This window comes from Pteropus alecto, unplaced genomic scaffold, assembly GCF_000325575.1.
Source record: "Pteropus alecto unplaced genomic scaffold, ASM32557v1 scaffold160, whole genome shotgun sequence".
Lineage (NCBI taxonomy): Eukaryota > Metazoa > Chordata > Mammalia > Chiroptera > Pteropodidae > Pteropus > Pteropus alecto.
The window spans coordinates 1800508-1820685 of NW_006429864.1; the positions used below are offsets into that span (position 1 = coordinate 1800508).

General features: G+C 47.5%; 1 protein-coding gene, 1 long non-coding RNA gene and 1 other non-coding gene across 3 annotated transcripts in view; all 3 read left to right on the forward strand.

Moving 5' to 3' along the window:
* Nucleotides 1-20178, forward strand: part of UPF1 (UPF1, RNA helicase and ATPase) — a 39903-nt gene that overhangs the window by 7911 nt on the left and 11814 nt on the right. The window contains exons 2-12 of the mRNA XM_006904409.3: nucleotides 3-146; nucleotides 11624-11766; nucleotides 13211-13300; nucleotides 15448-15615; nucleotides 15984-16164; nucleotides 17503-17664; nucleotides 18279-18363; nucleotides 18545-18643; nucleotides 19162-19270; nucleotides 19375-19534; nucleotides 19634-19752. Of these exons, the coding sequence (XP_006904471.1) occupies nucleotides 3-146; nucleotides 11624-11766; nucleotides 13211-13300; nucleotides 15448-15615; nucleotides 15984-16164; nucleotides 17503-17664; nucleotides 18279-18363; nucleotides 18545-18643; nucleotides 19162-19270; nucleotides 19375-19534; nucleotides 19634-19752 (1460 nt within the window). The remainder of the gene's footprint in view (nucleotides 1-2; nucleotides 147-11623; nucleotides 11767-13210; nucleotides 13301-15447; nucleotides 15616-15983; nucleotides 16165-17502; nucleotides 17665-18278; nucleotides 18364-18544; nucleotides 18644-19161; nucleotides 19271-19374; nucleotides 19535-19633; nucleotides 19753-20178) is intronic.
* LOC112476596 lies at nucleotides 153-2633 on the forward strand. Its single transcript, XR_003045141.1, has 2 exons — nucleotides 153-1884; nucleotides 2145-2633. It is a non-coding gene; the product is annotated as an uncharacterized LOC112476596 (long non-coding RNA).
* On the forward strand, nucleotides 8706-8778 carry TRNAV-GAC. The gene has a single exon. It is a non-coding gene; the product is annotated as a tRNA-Val (tRNA).

Consider the following 20178-nt stretch of genomic DNA (forward strand, 5'->3'; position numbering starts at 1 on the left):
AGGGCTCCGAGTTTGAGTTCACCGACTTCACTCTCCCCAGCCAGACGCAGACGCCCCCCGGCGGCCCCGGCGGTCCTGGGGGTGGCGGCCCGGGGGGCCCGGTCGGTGCAGGCGCAGGAGTTGCGGCCGGACAGCTCGACGCGCAGGTGAGCGGCACATGGCGGCGCCGGAAGCCGGGCCGGGCCTCGGCGCCCGGGGACCTGTCCCGGCTCCCCGACTCCGACTGGCCTTGATGTAACCTGTTCCGGGTCCCCCATTCTGGCCAGATCCGGATAACTTGTCTCAGGTCCTTCACTCTGGCTCGTCCTGGACTGACCAGTCCCGTGTTTCCCACTTCGCCGAGCCTGGAGTAACCTGTCTCGGGACCCCCACTCTGGCCAGATTCAGACTAACCTGTCCCGGTTCCCACACACCGACTGGGCGCAGGGCAAACCTCCTCCGGTCCCACTCTGGTCGAGTCTGGGTGATCTGCCTTGAGTCTCCCTAAGGTCAGGTCTGGGTCTAGCTCGGACCAGATCTTAGATGACTTGCCTAAGTCTCCTTCTGAGTATGTCCGAGGTGACCCGCCCAAGGTTCGTCTCAGGCCAGGTCAGGGGTGACCTGTCTCCAAGTTACTCTTCAGCATGGTCCTGGAGGATTTGTCCTGGTCCCGGTTCTGGCCGAGCGGGAGCCCTGCCCTACCTCCAGCCTGTGGTCGCAGTCATCCGGCACCCTCCCCTCCGCCCCATCGCACCCCCCGCCCCGAACCTCGGGGTCAAATTTCCCTAGGCCCAGGGACTCTGGGGAGCGAGGCTCCTGGAGCAGAAAGGGAATTTTTGCCTCCAGTGGAAGGAAAGAACCCCCCACTGGCTTGGCGTTTGAGATTCAAGAGGCAGGTTGCGTTTTGTTTTTCCTTCTTGCATTGCCTGTTGCTGAAACTGACCTGTTACGTAACCCCCAGCCCTGCCTTGGAAAAGTTAGGTTTGAGTTTGTTCCTCCAGAAGGCAGTGGTGGTGGATTTTACATAAATGGGTCTGCCACATCGGAAACTTGTTTTTAATGAAGTGAACGTTTAGCGAAAGCTACTTAGGTATTTTAAATTTAGGTTTGGGTTGTGAGAAGTTATCAAGTGTATACTTTTCTGACCTGGGTTCCTGCCCAGGGGGTGGGAGAAGGGGTTGGTTAAAGTCCTAGGAAACGTCACCATCATCCTCTGAATCTCAGATTCCATTCACCAGGTTTCCCTGTGCCTGGTACATCCTTCAGGTTTATTTTCCTTAATTCTTAACCAGGGGGGAGGTACAAGGCTCACCTTGCCACAGGTGTCCCATTGACGTGAGGAAACACTGTATGGACTAGGGGAGGCACCCTATCCTCTCCCAGAGTGAGCTCAGACTCTGTCTTGAGGGATGGGGGTTGTGTTCTGGTTGGGAGTCTGGTTGGGTTGAGTCACTCCTGTGGGTAGACCACCCACTTGAGATTTCTTTTAGCCCCTAATAGAAGCAAAAAACATTTGAGTCATTCTGACCCCAGATTCCTTAAAAATAGAAGCCTGATGGGTGGGGCATCAGGGAGAACAGGTGTGTAAGTGTGTATGTTTTTCAGTTTCATTTACACGTGGTGGAGGAAGGGAAGAGAGGGGAGAGTTTGCCTGGAGAGAAGAATGAGCTGCTGGAAGCATGTGTTCATACCTGTAGTCTCAGACTCTGTAGACCTCTCTGTTGTCACAGCTGTAAAATGGAGACAAAGCAGTTTTAGTTTTGTTACTTTTAAACATACATGAAATTTGGACTCATGTCTGAATGGACCAGATAGTGCTGTCTGTAACTTGTGCCCAGCGTGCCCAGAAGGCCGAGGATAAAGATCTCTTGATCAAGCAGTGTGCCACAATCTGTGGCAGCTCAGGTAATTGTTTTATTGCAAATCCTCTTTTACCTGTAGCCAGTACACAACAGCAAACCTGGGGCAGCTCTGGTTCTAGTTTTGTTCCTTGTGTTTGTGATTAATTGAGGGCGTGTCCTCTTACATACGAAGTAATCGATTTATTTTCCTGCATCTGAACACTGAGCTATACAACATAAAAGCATTAAAAGTCTCCATTGGAGGTAAATATTGCAATTGAGTTCACTTGAGCTCTGATGATATCAGTCTGTTCTTCCTTTTAGTTAATCCTGATGACCCACCCACCTGTAGCCTAACTTTGGATTTGTATTTGGGGAAGAGGCGAGTAATATTCTTTGTGTCACAAGAGGAAGCCCTGAATTTGGGTGTTGGAAAGTGGAAAAAAGTTGATTATCTCCAATCAGTGGCATTGACAACCGCCACAGCATTTGGGAAGATTTTCCTTGTTTGTCTTCAGACTTGGCTGTGTAACCCAGCGGTCCCCAACTCTTGGTATTAGGGATGGATGCTCCTATGAAAATCTAATACCTAATGATCTAAGGTGAAGCTGAGGCCGTGATACTAGCCCTGGGGAGCTGCTGCAAATACAGATGAAGCTTCGCTCACTAGCCTGCTGCTCACTTCCTGCTGTGTGGCCTGGTTCCTAACTGGCCACGGACTGGTATTGGTCCACGGACCAGGAGTTGGTAACCCTGGTAATTAGCTGTATGGGGGGGCTTCCAGAGAGATTAAAAAAAATTTCCCATTCTGAATGCCTTTTGTTTTGATCTTGTTGGATGAGTGGTTGTAAAGTGTCAAGTGCTGTACAGCCAGTTTTGTTTCCCAGATTTATTGGGATAGAATTTACATACCATACAATTTGTCCATTTAGAGTGTACAATTCAGTGGCTTTTAGTACATTCAGAGTTGTGCAACCAGCCACAACCATAATCATAGGACATTTTTATCACCCTAATAATAGGACATTTTTATCACCCTAAAAAGAAACCCTAAACCCCTTAGCCTGTCAGTCCTCCCTCCTCCAACTCCAGGCAACCACTAATCTTATTATCTCTGGATTTACGTACTCTGGACATTTCATATAATGGAATCATGTGGTATGTAGCCTTTTGTATCTGGCTTCCTTCAGGGAGCATGTTTTCAAGGTTCATCCACATTATAACATGTAACTACTCCATTCTTTTTAATGACTGCGTAATATTCCGCAGTATGGACAGACCACATTTTGTTTATCCACACGTCTTTTGGTGGACATTTAGGTTGCTTCCACTTTTACCTGTTATGAATAGTGCTGCTCTGAACATTCGTGTACAAGTTTCATTGTATATGTATGTCTGCTGGTCGTGTGGTAACTGCGTAACCTTTCCAGGAGTTGCCAGACTATTTTTCAGCATGCGGCCACTTTGGATATCATCAGTCCTGACTGCTGGTTTTGCACAGTTGGTTTTACCTGAAAATATGTTTAGAAACAGAATATATATCCCAACAAGGGAGAGAACAGCAGGCAGGGGTGGTTCTTGCTGATCTCTTGAGTTGGTTCAAATAACACTCTGTTTCTTGTTTGTAAAATAAAACTTATATTTATCAAATTCTTCAAGATCCTGGGATGAAAAGTGCTGACAGTCCTGTCAAGTGTCCTTAAGATAGAAGGACAGTTTTCTTTTAAGCATCTGACCCTTTCCTAGGCCCTTTTTGACCCTGAGCCTCAGAGTGCTGGGAAAGGTAATTTCAGAAGTCCTTTGCATAATAGTTGGTGTTACAACCCTTCTGGTCTGTCTAGTTGGAATATTTCCTCTTGACTTTTGCTACAATCATGTTTCCTCAAAACACTGGAATTACGGTGAAAATCTTAAGAGTTGGGAATACCACCCAGGCATAAAAGGGAATGAACTGTTGATATATGCAAAAATGTGGCTGCATCTCAGAATAATTACACTGAGTGAAAGAATCACTTATAAATGCTCCTTGACTTATGATAGGATTATGTCCCGATTAAACCTGTTGTAAGTTGAAAATATCTTGTCAAAAATGCATGTAATACACCTAATCTATTGAATGTCATAGTTTACCCTAGCCTACCTTAAACGTGCTCAGAACACTTACATTAGCTTGCAGTTGGGCAAAATCATCTCAGTGCCGCTGCCCAGCATCACAAGAGTATCATACCCACATACTGCTAGCCCAGGAAAATATCAAACTTCAAAGTATGGGTTCTACTGAATGCATATCGCTTTCACACCATCATAAAGTTGAAAAGTTGTAAATCGGGGACTGATTCCGTTTCTTTAAAGCTCTAGGAACTGCTAGTTAAATTACAGTAATAGAAAGCAGATCCGTGCTGGGGGGAAGGGAGGAAAAAATGGAAAGAGAGATGACAAAGGGCACCAGGGGACTTGGTTGGGGGTGATGGATGTGTTCATTGGATTATGGAGATAACATTGACCACTTGAGTAGCTCCATTTTTTAAAAAGGCTGGAAATGCCACTTTGAACTTTCTTACCTTGGTGGTGGAACAGTCACCCAGAGTTCTGTGGTCCAGCAGAGAAACAAGGCAGTTACCCAAATGTGGGGCTGCTCTGAGTGTTAACAGCAACTTTGTTCACGAGAGCCCCAGACTGGAAACAGCCCGATGACCCTCAACAGGCCACCGATACACAAAGGCTCTTCCTCAGTTGTAATCCTGTGTACACAAACTTAGGCTTTTTCCTTTTCAAGTGGTAAGGTACTTGGATAAAGAGTTGTTACCTAGTCTTCAAAACCATACTCCTACCGCCATCAGAATTCATGGAAGACTGTCCTCACATATCCTTGACCATCAGAGAAACAAATCCTCTTCTGCTTCCTATCTGTAGCTTATGATGAAGAGGAGTGTTTGATATAGTCCAGGGGTTCCTAAAAGTGGTGAGTTTGAAATTTGAGTCAGACTTTTTTCATCTGGTTTTGTGATTATGCAGTTCAGCTCTGATATAAGCACATCTTGAGAAAATCAGAGATAAGCTGGTAACTATGCAGGAGCTCTAGCAAGTGTTGGTCCAGCACTTTTTCCCTTATTGGATTTCTCAGGTTTATTTCCAAATGGTGAGGACTCTACCAGCATTTAGGACAAAGGGAGGGCTTACATGTCGTTTAATGGTGAGTAAGGGAAATGACTTCTCAATTCTATCCATTTCTTCACTGGGATTCAGCAAGATTGGGGAGAAAATTAACACCAGTACAATACCAGTGTTAATGAAAAACCAGAGTTCTCTCTCAGTCTAGTTCCCACAAATCAAAAAGACATGTTTCTAGTAGCTTCATTGAGTTGTGATCACATACCGTAGAGCCTTCTTGTTTATAAGTGTTCAAGTCAGTGTTTTTCTTGTAAATTTACAGGGCTGTTTGACCATTACCATAGTCACTTGCTGCCTTCGATTTCTCCTTCACACTGCTTTTTCTTTCCTCCTTTTTTTCTCTTGCTAATCTTTGAAGTCTTTTGTCAACAACTGTAACATAGGGGAATTAGGTGACCCAGGCTCAACGACTCCTGGTCACACACTGGGGAGATGTGCCGCCCCATGCGCTGGGCCTTTCACTGGGGTTCAGAGGCAGGAGCTGAGGCCTGGGAGCCCTCACAGGTCTGTCTTTACTTCTGTCCCCTCTGTGCAGGCGGTCAGGCCAGCCTCTTCAGCCTGGTCCCTGACTCCCGCCTTCTCAGCAGTTCTGCTTGCTGTGCTCTGGGAAGCTGTGGGGTCAGAGTGAGTCCTTTGCCAACTGCAGCTGCTTTGTTAGAAATGATAGGTGCTGCCCAGACTGTGGTTGGCCTTAGGGATGGTGAGAGCTCAAAAGAAAGAGTCGTTTGCCCTGCAAAGGGAGAGCCTTTGTGAGTGGTAGTCCTTGAGTTGTCAGGAAGGTGCGCCCACTGGGTGGAGGGGTGGGCACGGGGTACAGCATAGGGCTTGGCATGGAGAGTGGGTATAGACTATAGCCGGTGTGCCAATCTGATGGGTCTATGCTGGATCTTGGAGCCTTGCAGAGCTACTGAGGAGCGCTGTGACCTCACTTGAGAGGAAGGGCTCTTATATGGCAGGAGACTCAGCAGGTGTGGCAATGGCTAGAAGGGAAACTTAGGAAGAGGGTGCTGTGGTTGGATGTCTGCCTGTGTGCACACAAGTGAATGTGCGTATTATTATGGTACAAAGGCAGTCTTGGAGGCCACTTCTCCTTCCAGGGCATGTGCTCATCCTGCATTCTGTTGCCATAGAGTCCTCACAAGGAGTTGTCTGGAGCAGACACAAGTTCCTATCTGGTTTTTATCAGGGCCCAAGATCCCCCCGACTGAGGCAGGACTCCCCTTGTATGGAGGAGGCATGAGTTGGGGTAGTTCTGCTCAGCAGACCCTTTGGAGGTGCTGCGTTGAGAGGGGCAAGAGGCCTTGGGAGAGGCCCCCACCAAACTGACATGCATGGAGATTGGAAGAGGCAGATTCTGGGCAGTTGTGATAGTCACTGTGGCGGGGTGGTCTTGCGGTGATACAGGAAAGTCCAGCCCGTAGAGGACCATGACACCCAGCTGTGTTCAGTGGGACCCATAGCAGAGTGTGGTTTGGAAGGTGCAGAGGGGTCAGCGAGGGCAGATTCTTTTTATCCAGAACCCATTGTTTGTTAGGTGGCACCATGCGATGTTGCCGCCTTCATAAGTCAAACATTGGTTAAAACTAATACATTAGAGGAGGCTAAAGAGACATCAAAAATGTATGATCATTCGCTGGACCTTGAATTTAAACAACCATAAAGGACATTATTAGGACACTCGGGAAAGGTGCCTGTGGGTATTAGATAGCAGTATTGTATCAGTATTGCTCTTGAGCATGAGGCCTGTACAGGCACACCTTGGAGGCACTGCGGGTGGGGTTCCAATCCACTGCAATGAAGCACGTCACGTGAATGTTTTGGTTTTCCAGTGTGTATAAAAGTTGTGTTTACAGTATACTATAGTCTTAAATAAGTGTGCAAAATCATTATGTCTAAAAAGACAATGCACATATCTTAATTTAAAAATACTTTATTGCTATAAAATGCTAACCATTATTGGAGCTTTCAACCAATTGTAATTTTTTGCTCTTGGGAGTCTTGCTTTCAATTTGTAGAAAATGCAGTATTTGTGAAAAACAATAAAACAAGGTATGCCTGTATTGTGGTTGTGGGGAGAAAGCCCTTGTTCTGGAACCCATCACTCTGAAATGGATCAGGAAAATAAAAAGTGTGTGCAGAGGAAGAGGGAGAGAGCAGGCATGGTGAAATGTGAGTGATTGGTGGATCTAGATGCTGAGGGTTTCTTTATGTAGGTTTGAAACTTTTCCAAAAGTTGGGGGAGGCTGGACCTTCTCTTAGCCTTTTCCTGAGGCAGGGCTCAGAGGCCCTGCAGCTCTTTCTGCCTCTGGCCATCCCTGAGGGAAAGGCCATTTCTCACTCTTTTTTATATTTAAACCTTGGGGATAAAAGAATAAAGAGTCCCTTTACAGCTTTTGTGTTTTGGATGAGAAGATGTGTTCTTTTAACCAATAATATGAGGGCCTCTTGGGGTGTGGGCTCAGTTCTAGGTGCTGGAGTCATAGCAGGGAGCAGGACAGGCATAGTGGCCCCACTGGGGCCCCTCAGATGAAAGCAGGGGTGGCCTCCCTGGGCGGTGGTGCCCTGTGGACCAAGACCTGTAGAACCAGGAGCCTGCTTTCCAGACGCCAAGGGACAGTGAGTGCTAAGATCTATTTCATGCTGAGTAGTATGACAATATGGAGTCTGAAGTAAAAGTCTGTGATCAAAAATTCTTTCCAGCACATTGAGGGGTAGTTTTTGAGCTTATGCTTTTCCTCTGTGAGAGTGAAGTGACCTCTTTTCTTATTGCTCTGATGTGCGCTGTCGGGAGTTCTGTAGTGGGTTGTACGGAACTGTCTCTGGGCAGAAAACCCCTACAGGCCTTGATCAGCTCAGCAACTCATAGATGGACTTCAGATACTGAGTATCCAGAGCACAGGTGGAGAGGGAACTTGTTTCCCCAGTGACATGGTGCCTGAGGAGGGGCTTGGAATACTGGTGGGTGCAGGGAGGCCCTGTACCTCTTGAGCCCAGCAGTACCCAGAGGTCCTGGCTGGGGGTGAGAGGTTGATGACCTTGGAATACCTTAGTCTTATACTGGCCGAAGATGAGGACACCCTAGACTCCTGTCATGTCACTTGACATAGGCTGTGAGTCCTCTCTGTGCCAAATACTTTCTAGTGCTTTAACTCATGTAATTATAGTTTCTAAAGTCACATGTATTTTTTAAATTAATGTTATCTTAAAACTTAACAGAAAGTAGAGGGAGAAACTACCAATCCAGCTATAGAGGTCAGTTTGTGTTGTGGCCAGATCACAGCTGGGCAGGAGTGAGGCCAAATGGGAGCTGGGAGCACGTGCATTTGTATGTGTGTGCACAAGTGAGAGGGGGCCACACTATACTCCCCTGTGGGGCAGCTGCAGGGTCACTGGGCCTAGAGGATTTTGGACTTCTCTCTCCAGCCTCCCTGGCTTTAGTGGGGGTGAAGAGAGTCCACCCCATCCTGGATCCATATTCTGTTATCTCCCAGGCGTTCCAAGAGTGGACTTAGATTTCCTGTCCCTTATTAAGCCTGGAGGGATCAGTATAGTTTAGACAGCGTCACCACAAGGCTGCTCAGGCTCCCAACGATGAGGGGAGGTGAGGTGTTAGGCAGAATTGGGTAGGATGAGACCACCCAGGTGTTGTATACTTTTTTATTCTACGTACTAATTTTGATGTTTCAGGAGAATAATGATTCTGATATTGGACTTGGTTCCATAGTGTAGCGGTTAGCACGTCTGCTTGACATGCAGAAAGTCCTGGGTTCGTGCCCCAGTGGAGCCATGGTCTATGGTCTACGGCCATGCCACTCTGAACAAGCCCGATATCTGATCTTGGAAGCTAAGCAGGGTCAGGCCTGGTTAGTGCTTGGGTGGGAGACCACCTATGAAGACTAGGTGCTGTAGGCATAAATAATTAAAAAATTAAAAAAAAAAAAAGATTCTGTTATCACCAAGAATATTTTCTTTATATGTAAAAATTATGCAACCTGGTAGATTGTACAGTTTTAGGAGTTCTTCTAGACTAGGAGTCAGAAAATGTTTTCTTGAAGGACTAGATAGTAAATATTCTAGACTTCGAAGAAGAAGAAGCAAAATTGAGGATATTAGTAGTTATTTAATCCAGTCATTAAAAAATGTAAATACTCTTCTGAGCCCAAGAGGTAGCCCACAAGCTGATCCCATGCTAGACCACCTTCTCAGCCCTCTCCTATAGCATGATATATATGCCCCCTCACTGCCATGAAGTGAAATTCAGATGCCATAACCTGGCTACACACTTTCAGAAAGCCAACCAACATGTGTTCCTAGGTACAGTCACACCAAGAGATACTGAGCCAGCAGTGCCGGCCCGGTTGGCAGCCTCACACCAGTGTTACCACTGCATTTGTCAGAAGAAACATTGCCAGATGAAGAGGTGACTCTTTGAAGTGATAACCAGATTCAAAATTTCAAACAAAGCACAAGTCACTATTAAAATTTTTTAACAGCCAAGTTAAAAATGGGCAAAGGACTTGAATAGACATTGCTCCAAGCAGGATATACAAATGACCAACAAGCACATGAAAAGATGTTCATTATCATGGAAATTAAAATCAAAACCACAGTGAGATTAAAAAAAAAAAACACCCCACAGTGAGATACTACCTCACATCCTTTGGGATGGCTGTTTAAAAAGAAAAAAAGATTACAACAGGTGTTGATGAAGAACCATTGTTGGTGAGAATGTAAAATGGTGCACCTACTGAGGAAAACAGTCTGGTGATTCCTCAAAAAGTTAAACAAAATGACCATATGACCCAGCAACTCCACTTCTGGGTATATATCCAAAAGAAATGAAAGCAGGGCCTCTTAAAAGATATTTGTATGTGTATTTGTGTTCATAGCAAGATAATTCATAGCAGCCAAAAGGTGGAAGCAACCCAAGTGTCTGCTGACAACATGGCTAGATAAACAAAATGTCATAAATCTATGCAGTGGAATATTATTCAGCCTTAAAAAGGAAGAAAATCCTGACAAATGCTACAGCATGGATGAACCTCGAAGGTGTTATGCTAAGTGAAATAAGCCAGACAAAAGGACAAATACTGTGTGATTCCACTTACGTGAGGTTTTGTGGAGTTCTCATGATGGATGGTGGTTATGGTTGCGCACTGGTGTGAATGTACTTAATGCCCCCTAACTGTTCACCTAAAAATGGTTAAGATGGTACATTTTATATGAATTTTACTAAATTTTTTTTAAAAAAGAGATCAGGAATTCACCAAGAGGTGCTTGTGGTGATGTTATAGCACACTGTCTATGCATTGAAATCCAAAAGTTGATTTTGATTTTTACTTTTTGAAAAGAAACTTTTCAAACAAAGCATACATTTTTCTTGTAATTAATCTGGTGGTTGCCTTCCTGTAAAAAGCATATTAATGTGGTGGCAGACACTGTGAAGTGAGTGGGTTCTGATCTGGGCTGAGACCATTACAGACATAAGTGTTCTGTGACAAAATGCTTACTTCCTGACACTGCAAAGGTACCTTTGCAATATCCAGGATCCCCACCTCATGAGAACCACTGTCCTTAGGTTTATACAAGTGACCTGGCTGGAGCAGTGGATAGGGAAAGTCCCTGTGAGCACTGCTGGCTCAGGCTGCACTGGCCTGAGTGGGCTACTCATGGCATGGCTCTGGTTTTTGGTCTCCCGGCTCTAAGTGGCAGGGTCTGTGCAAGGGAGTGGGGCCAGTGTCTGCCTTGGAGCTCCCATCACTGCTCCTGTGCCTCATCACCACAGGATGCTCCTGCTGCCTGATCCAGCCTTGTGTGGGCTGTGGCCCATGGCAAGAGATGACAAACTATTGACTGCTATCTGAGATTCCTGGGGGTTGGCATTAGGATGCTTGTTCCTCTCAGGTGAGCCGAGTCTCCATGCGCTCCTTGAATGGATGTTTAGCTCAGCAGAAGTGCCTGTGAAATTCGTGGCTTAGATACTTAAAGTTGCCTGTTTGTGTTTTTTGCTCTTGTAACATAAAAGGTAATATATTTAGTAAGATTTTTGCCTGAATTCAGAAGGTTATCCTAACATTCAATTTATAATTCATGATCAAGAAAGGCTGCTTTTTGGAGAGGGGACTGGCTGTGGAGGAAGTCTGTCGAATGAGGAAGGAACTGCTCTTCGACATCTCCAGGAGTCGCGACCTTGGCTTCCAGTGCTTAGGCTTTGGGAAGACCGTTCACTGTGTGGGATTCCAGGCCTTTCAGCCTGATATTGTGCAACTTTCCCCAGAGGAGACCTTAACTGGTTTGTAAAAAGTCATCTTGCTCCTATGGCCCTCAGTGATGAGAAGCGTTTTCCTCTGAATCCTGGTTGTGGTTGTGGCTCTGGGGCAGACAGGGTTGAGTCTGGCTGCACAGGAGCCAGGGTGGATGACTGGGGCCACAAGGGCCCTGTTTTGGACTGGGTAGGTTTGATAGGTATAGAGAGAGTGTGAACAGTCAAAGCAGAAGACACAACTGTCTCAAAGCAGAAGCAGGCCAGTGCTTCATAGGAGGGTCACCGTGGCTGCTCACTTGGGGAGAAGCCATGTGTCCTAGGCCTGGAGGCAGCAGGCTTGCATGATGAAACTGCTATTCTGCGGTAGGTCGGAGGACCTGAAGGCATCCTGCAGAATGGGGCCGTGGATGACAGTGTGGCCAAGACCAGCCAGTTGTTGGCCGAATTGAACTTCGAAGAAGATGAAGAGGATACTTATTACACAAAGGACCTCCCAGTACATGCCTGCAGGTGAGCGCTGACAGTGGGGGCGTCCCAGAGCCTCTGTATTTTGAGTATGTCTGCTGGCTTCACAGAGGCCACTCCAAAATCAAAGACTGGGCAGGAGGGTGAGCTCATCACCCTCTGTCATCTCTGATTCTCCCAGTGGGTGGGGGAAAGGTTCCCCTCTCTGCCATCCTTAGGCCCTGTGGGTGTTCCCAGTACCTGCCCCACTCACTCACCAGAAAGAACTCATAACATTGGATGAGCATTTGGGTTTATGGAGTAAATAAATCAGCTAAGATTTCTCTTTCAGAGAGATTACTGTTGGATTCTTTAAAATGTCTGCCTCTGATGTATTCAAGATTCCTGAAAAATTGGAATTGAATAGTCAGTGGGTAGACTTGAATGTTGACCAAATTTGGAATTATCATCTAGAGCAGGACCTATCTTTTCCATTTGGACTTATTCTGGCTTTTTTGTTACACGCACATGAGGAAATTGAGACCAAAAGCGGTGAAATGATCTTGCTTAGGGTATTCGGCCAGTCAGGGCAGCTTTTGGCCTGGGTCTCAAATCAGCCCTACCCGCCTCTCTGGCACTGAAGGATACAGTGCAACCCTTTTCCTGCTTTATGGACAGATTTATACTATTTTGGCTTTGTTCGCGCTCATTTACAAGTATTTTTGCATATGTATAGTGATGTATTAGTGTGTTCCTGTCATATACACAGTTATCCTTGGTCCTGGTGAAGCTGCAGCTGGTTGAAGTCTGCACAACCCCTGGCCCTCCCTGCTGTCCCCACGTGTGGGGTGTTGTGGGGAAGGTTCTTGGCTAAAGCACACTCTGGTTTGAGACTGAGCCTTGGCTTCATACACATACAGAACTCTGTGGGGAGCCAATGCTTTTGTTTTTGGTGTGTTGATTTTCAGACAAACGAGGCCAAGGAGTATGTGGGGGGAGGTGCGGGGGGGCTCTCCTGAGGTACTCCTTTTGAGCTGAGGTCAGTCCACGCTCCAAACCCTCTGCTGCTAGGTCTGAGCCAATCTTTTCTCAGAGAATGGTGCCCTCTGCTGGAGCATGAATACAGCGTTGTCACAGCCCACCTTCCATGTGCTAAGTCATGTACCTGAAACATAAGGCCATGTGATACAACACCTTGGGGGTTTTGGGCTCACCTGGCACCTCGAATGGCACTCGCCCCCCGCTACCCCCCCACACCCACTAGGGGCTTTGCTGCTGTTACTGGAGCATCTCCAAGGGTTTCTTCAGCACTCATCCCCTTCCTGCATTCACAAGGCCAGGAACCCTATGCAGTTAAATGATTGAATGTTGTTAGTAGGATCATTGGGTCTGAGTATGTGTTTAATGAAAAACTTAAAAATGTTGTAAGAGGAAAGAATTTTACATTCTGCTAAATTAAAACCAGAGAGCAACCTTTCAGCTTTAACTGTTATTGTTTTGACTTTTTTAGTTACTGTGGAATACACGATCCTGCTTGCGTGGTTTACTGTAATACCAGCAAGAAGTGGTTCTGTAACGGACGTGGAAATACTTCTGGCAGGTAGGTATCAGGCTGAGCATGTGTCTTTAATCAGGCTGTGCTCAGATTTGTGTGTGTAAATTATGGAAATACTGAAGCAAAGCACAACATAAAATCGCACTAACAAACCTGGGTTTTTCCCTCCTCTGTGACGGGTTTAACTTGAAACAGATGGTAGTGTGTGAATGCCTTAATGTATTTACCCTTGATTTATTCTCTGGTTCTTTTTATTATGCAAGTAGAGTTGGCTTAATTCTCATTCCCAGTTTTTATTTATATTTTTCTGCAAAATGAGCTCTTGGCATGCCCGTTCATCTTCATTATAGGGTGCCCGGTGAGTATGTTTACAAGATGGTAACGGGCATCCATGAGCTACTTCCTGAGAAGGCTCCCTTAGGCCTGAGCTCATCTGAGTAGTCCTGAGGCTAACGGGCCAGATCCTGAATTGTCAGATTAAATCAAGTTGACCCAAGAGCAGGGTTCCCTCCTGCTGCTGATCAGCAGCATCTGTGACTGGGCCCATGCTTATGTTTGGTGAGAGCAGCGTGGTGCTGGTGCTTAGATTCTGGGGAGAGTTGACCTGTCTAGCTTGAGCACTGGAACTACTCATCCCCTGCTTCTGTCTCCATTGCCACAGGAAGTAGAGCAGAGTCTCAGTGGGACAGGGCTTCAGGTCATCAGCAAGGAAGTGGAATCTTCTGAAGTTCATGTTTTGGAGAAGTGACAAAAGTCCATAAGCAGGTTTATGTGCACAGAGCCCCCACCCTTCCTGTGCCTTCAGCAGTCTAGGGCTGGGCCTCACCATTGTGCCGCCTGGGAACACAATGGTTAGATTTCGGGTCATCTGAGAGTTGGGATGTGAAATGTGGAGTTCTGAGAAAGGCCAGAAATGGGGCTGATGTTTTTGAAAGACTTCAAAGGAAAAGCATCTTCAGGGTTACCAAAAAGAGATATGCGTCTCCTTTTCTGAATGTTCTGGGCAATTTAAGTGTTACCATGTTTGCATTAGCTCCTCTCCTATAGGAAAAGCAGTTAAATAAAACTTGTCTTAGTTGGCAACTCCAGCTTCCGGTCAGCAGAGCCAAGATCGGGGAAGTGAGGGAAGGGCCTCTAACAGAAAACAGGCTCAGTCAACCATTGTTGCATGTTCTACACAAGGCCCAAGTGAAAGATGATAGGCAGCCCATTGCCTTCAGAGAGCTGCCAGTGTAGTGGGATGAGGTAGGCACAGAAAGAACAAGAGGAAACTGCTAGTTCTGGTAATATGCCTAGTGATGGTGGCTCTAGAGAGGAGTGGGAGACTGAGGAGTGCCGAGAGTGGCAGTGGTTGGTTAGATGGTCTGATGAGTTTTGCGGAGCCAGAGAGGGTTAGAACATTGGTGTCTTAGCCGAACCTTGCAACAGAAGCGATTTCAGAGGGGAAGAGAGGGTGGCAGCAAGGAGTGTCCAACAAACCCACAGCCAGACTACAGAGAGCCCGAGGCAGGGCCTGCACTGCACATGGGCCCCAGCAAGGCTGGCTTGGCATAAGGAGGTCCTGGTTTAGGTGAGCTGTGACCTGAAAATGAGAACAACAGTAGAGCCCTGACCACGCCGAGATGTCGAGGTTTCAGAGGGTTCAATGTCGGCCTTGTGCTTCCTGAGAGTAACCCTGAGCCCCACTACTCAGTTTTTTATTGTCCTCATGTTTCTAATACATGTGCTTATCAAGTTTCCTGGCCTGCAGCAAATTAGGAGGAGCAGTTGCTCCTGGCAGCCAGCACAGGGTCCTTGAGAAGTTACTTTGAAAGAAGCAACAGAGAAGCCACAAGGAGTGAGAGGAGCTGGGAAAAGGGCAGCGGCCGGGGCTGCAGCCATAGATCCAGTGAAGCCTGATAAGTTGTATTTAAGAAAGCAAGAACTGAAAGAAGAAGAAAAAAGGCAGAAACCATGTGAAACATGTTAGGAAAGTTTTTCTTAAAAATGTTTCAAGTTGGGTTGATTTTTGCGCTCAGTGGGGAGCCAGTTCTGGGGCAGGCTGGTCCCCTGGGATGCCAGATGGATGAGGTGTGACCGCCCCTGCTAATGGACCGTGAACGGTACCGGAACTTTTAATGGGGGGCTCAAGAATTGGAAGTGGTGAAAAGCCAAACCTCGGGTGTTAACTATTTATCATTTCCTGGTTTCAGCCACATTGTAAATCACCTTGTGAGGGCAAAATGCAAAGAGGTGACTTTGCACAAAGATGGGCCCCTGGGGGAGACGGTCCTGGAGTGTTACAATTGTGGCTGCCGCAACGTCTTCCTCCTTGGCTTCATCCCTGCTAAGGCTGACTCGGTGGTAGTGCTGCTGTGCAGGTGAGGGTGCCTTGATTTCCCCGGCGGGCTAGCTCTGACTCAGTGGAACTTTAACATGCTTTAAAAGAGTTTCTGCTGACCAGCAAGGTGTGAGGACGTTTGGGGATTAGGGCTTGTTGGAGAGCTGGGAATGTCAAGTAACTCTTGGGGTGTGTTCTCGTTAAATCATAAAAACAATTCTGTAAAACCAAAGTCTGTTCTGAGTTTTAAGAATTCAGAGCTCAAATGTGTGGGAGATGTGATTTATTACTAACAATGCAAAGGTAACGTGATCACAAATGCAGGGACCGGCGCCTCAGGGTGAAAGGTAAGCTTTGGGGCAGAGGTCATCCTCATCTGAATGCTCTTGCTCTCGGGGCTTCTTACAGGCAGCCTTGTGCCAGTCAGAGCAGCCTCAAGGACATCAACTGGGACAGCTCGCAATGGCAGCCCCTGATCCAGGACCGCTGCTTCCTGTCTTGGCTGGTCAAGATCCCTTCAGAGCAGGAGCAGCTGCGGGCTCGGCAAATAACCGCTCAGCAGATCAACAAACTAGAGGAATTGTGGAAGGTGAGGCCTGCTGAGAATGCAAATCCTCAACAACCAGTTTCCTGTAGACCCCAGGGGTGGGGAGGGCTGGTGTCTTCAGAAATAGGAGATTCCGGGAAGGAACTCCTGGGAGGCTCTGTAGCCTCTGCCTGGAGGGGCCCTGATGGGAACTGGCCCTGGACAGCTGTGGGTGGATGTGGAGACAGGGCCTGAGTAGACAGAACTGTGAGTGCACTTAGACAACTCATTGGGTCTGTGTTGTGTCTGACCTTAGGCGACACCAGGCTGGGGGGTGAGCATTCAGTGGGAAAGGGGTTGGAGTCCTAAAGGTCAGAGACTCTCAGCCCAGAGCAGCCAGATGACTGAAGGGAAGAGTGACTCCCCTGGGCAGGTGGTAGGGGGTTACCCTGCCTGCAGACCCAGTTCTCCTGGGAAGCCCTTCTTTGGTTCTGGCTGTTTAGACTTTAAAGTTTTAATAATGAAACTGGAAATTTTAATTAGACACCGATATAACCAGAAATCTTAAATGTGAATTTTGAATGCAAGTCAAAATGTTTTTCAGGCATCATGTAGCAAGGAGCCTTTCCACTTCCATCTTCAGGTTGCCACAATTATTTCATCATTTCTGTTTATATCCAAACAGCCCAGATACTGTTCTGTCCCTGCCAGGGAAAAGTACACCACCCTGTTGGTGCAGTGTAGGATCAGGAGGAAATGGGGAGATGGGCCTCCCCTTCTGTTCATACAGCCAGAGGAACGAGGAACCAGTGGTCTTTCTAGTGGTCTGGAAAGTGCCGGCCCTCCCAGTTCAGGGCCAAGCAATTGTGGAGGACATAGCCATTTGATGGTGTAGGTGGGTCCTCTGTGTATTTGGGGTGTCATCACTAAGATTCACCCTGTTGGTATAACCCTATTGGGAGTGTTAGGAGCAGCAGTTGAGGTGCGAGGAGACAGACATCCAGCTCCCTGTGCCGTGTGGACTTCTCCACATGGGGGCTCTCCCACAGGGTGGACACTAGTGGCTGCCAACTCCTTTTGGAGAAAATTATATGCTATAAGGCTGCATTTCCCAGAATACAGTCTAGAGAGCATTTGTTAATAAGTGTTATATGACAGTTTAAAAAAAAATAGCTTGAAGTAATGCTGGGTTAAGCAGAGTTAAAGATATCTGTTCTACAGGGTTCCACCATGTTTGAGCCGTGTGACCTCGAGCTAGTTTAACCGCTCGTGTGCATCAGCCCAACATCAGCTCCAAGAAATGATGAGTGTGCTCCCATCCCTCTAGTGACCCATGGGCTCAAATATAATTCATACACAAGTGAAACAAGTGATGAACCTGGTGTGGTCTTTATCTTCTAGGAGAATCCTTCTGCCACCTTGGAGGACCTAGAGAAGCCGGGGGTGGATGAGGAGCCGCAGCATGTCCTCTTGCGGTATGAGGATGCCTACCAGTACCAGAACATATTCGGGCCTCTGGTCAAGCTGGAGGCCGATTATGACAAGAAGCTCAAAGAGTCCCAGGTGATGTGGTGTGTGCAGGAGGGTATGGTCGTTTTAACACATCTCTCCTGAGGTCTGGGAGGGCGGCTTTCCCTGCAGGCTGCGATGCTGTTCAAGGCCCAGCGCCTAGAGAGAACGAGCCATGGATCGAGGACAAATGCCCTGTCACTCAGCTAGACACTGGCCTGAGTGTTTGCTAATTCTAAATCCAACAAAAGTCCCTTGCAGTTGGGTTTGCAGCCTTTGCCCGCAGCCACAAGCTTCAGACCCAAGGATCGAAGGCACGCAGTGGGCACTCCTTGTGCTGGTCCCACGAAGAATGTGCTTAAGAAGTGAGAGTCCAGGGCTCGTGGGCCATTTCCTCAGCTGTCAGCTTCCTTCTCTCCCTCCAAGGACCTCTGAGAGCCGACATCGATTGCGGGATCCTGGCCTGGTCGTCTGTGTGGGTTCTGGTGGTCCTAATGGCTTCTCTCCCAGAGGTGCCCTTGTTGGTGTTTCAGGCTGTTGAGTGCTGCTCACTGCACCCCAACATCATGGCTCATGAAGTTGCTGTAGGCCTGTGGAAACCCAAACACATGAGTTCAGACAATGTCTGTGTCATAGGCTAACAGGGCTCTTATTTTTCATGTGCTCAGACTCAAGATAACATCACAGTCAGGTGGGACCTGGGCCTTAACAAGAAGAGAATCGCCTACTTCACTTTGCCCAAGACTGACTCTGGTAATGAGGATTTAGTCATAATTTGGTTAAGAGGTGATTTTAAGTTTTAAAATATTTGTGACCATAAGTAGCATAAAATTCCTAGTTTTGCCCCTGTAAAGTGTCCCTTAATTTGAACTCTTCATGGTGGCAGCTTTAGAGCATGTTGAAAATGCTGGCTTTCTTGTCTTTTCCCTGGAAGATATGCGGCTCATGCAGGGTGATGAGATATGCCTGCGATACAAAGGGGACCTAGCACCCCTGTGGAAAGGGATCGGCCATGTCATCAAGGTCCCTGATAGTATCCTTTGTGTGAAGAAGGGCTTGCAAAGGAGACCTGCGTGGGGGTCACCATGAAGATTGGTCCTGGGACCTTGGGTGGAGGGTTTGTCCACGGCTGGAGGGGCCTCTTTGAGTCGTGTTTATTTCAAAGCACTGAGCCCTTTCTTCAGGCGGGCTCTTGAGTGCACACCATTTATGTAAAACGGATAGAAGCACTATTTTGCCTGGAACTAGGGTACTTTGAGCTCTGCACCTCAGGGCTCTCAGAAGCTCACAGTTGGAACCCGGCCTCTGGATGTGGGTGCTCCATCCTGGCATCCAGGGCGATGCCTCAGGGCTTACGGGGTAATTGGGGGTAAGGGGCTGGCTGCAGGGGATCCAGACATCATGAGCAAAATTGTTGGTGAGTACATAGGTCTCACTTGCTGTGTCGTCACCTTTGGGTACAAAGGGAGGATTATGTCTCTAACCAAATGAGGACTTCTAAGAAAGGTAAACCAGCTTGTGACAAGGATGAGCCTTAACTCAGCGGCACAGATTACGGTGATGAGATTGCCATTGAGCTGCGGAGCAGTGTGGGTGCACCTGTGGAGGTGACGCATAACTTCCAGGTGGACTTTGTGTGGAAATCCACCTCGTTTGACAGGTGCGTCTGCCTTCGTCTCCAGCTCTAGATGATTCTCTTGTCCCAGGGGCAGGGCTTCCCACCAGTCCACCTGAACATGTGGCTGACCTGGCGCTTCCCCACAGGATGCAGAGTGCACTGAAGACCTTTGCTGTGGATGAGACCTCCGTGTCAGGTTATATCTACCACAAGCTACTCGGCCACGAAGTGGAGGACGTGATCATCAAGTGCCAGCTACCCAAGCGCTTCACAGCACAGGGGCTCCCTGACCTCAACCACTCTCAGGTTCTCACTGTCTAAGGGGTGGGAGGTACCTGGCCCACAGAGGTGCTGGGTGAGGGCTCCCGGGGCATCTGTACCCCTAACAGTCACTTGTATCTCAAGGTTTATGCTGTAAAGACTGTGCTGCAGAGACCTCTAAGCCTGATCCAGGGACCACCAGGCACGGGGAAGACAGTAACCTCAGCCACCATCGTCTACCATCTGGCACGGCAGGGCAATGGGTAGGGGTTAGCAGGCCTATCTTTGGGATGTCTTGGGGGCGATCTATTAGCTCGCTGCATTTTATATTGTAATAGATCCGGCCTCTCTGGTTGCTTTTAACAAGCTAGTATGCTGCTCTCCAAGGCAGCACATGTCAGTGACTTCTGGGTGGTGCTGTGCTGTGTACACTTTGGAGCTTGGAAAGTCTTCACTATGCTTACAGAGGTGATGATGTGGGTGTATAATTAGCGGTGCTTTGCACAAGTAAAGTGAAAACTGGGTAGGGACAGGAAGCCTTCGACTGCCTTTGTTTTAAGCTGCTTTTGCATTGTACCGTTCCTGACTTTAGTCTTAGATCTGAGCTGGTTCCACTGCCTGTGATTATAAACAACAGGCTTGGCTACTTAGCATTTCTTGAATCTCCTCTGAGCGAGCACTGAGACATT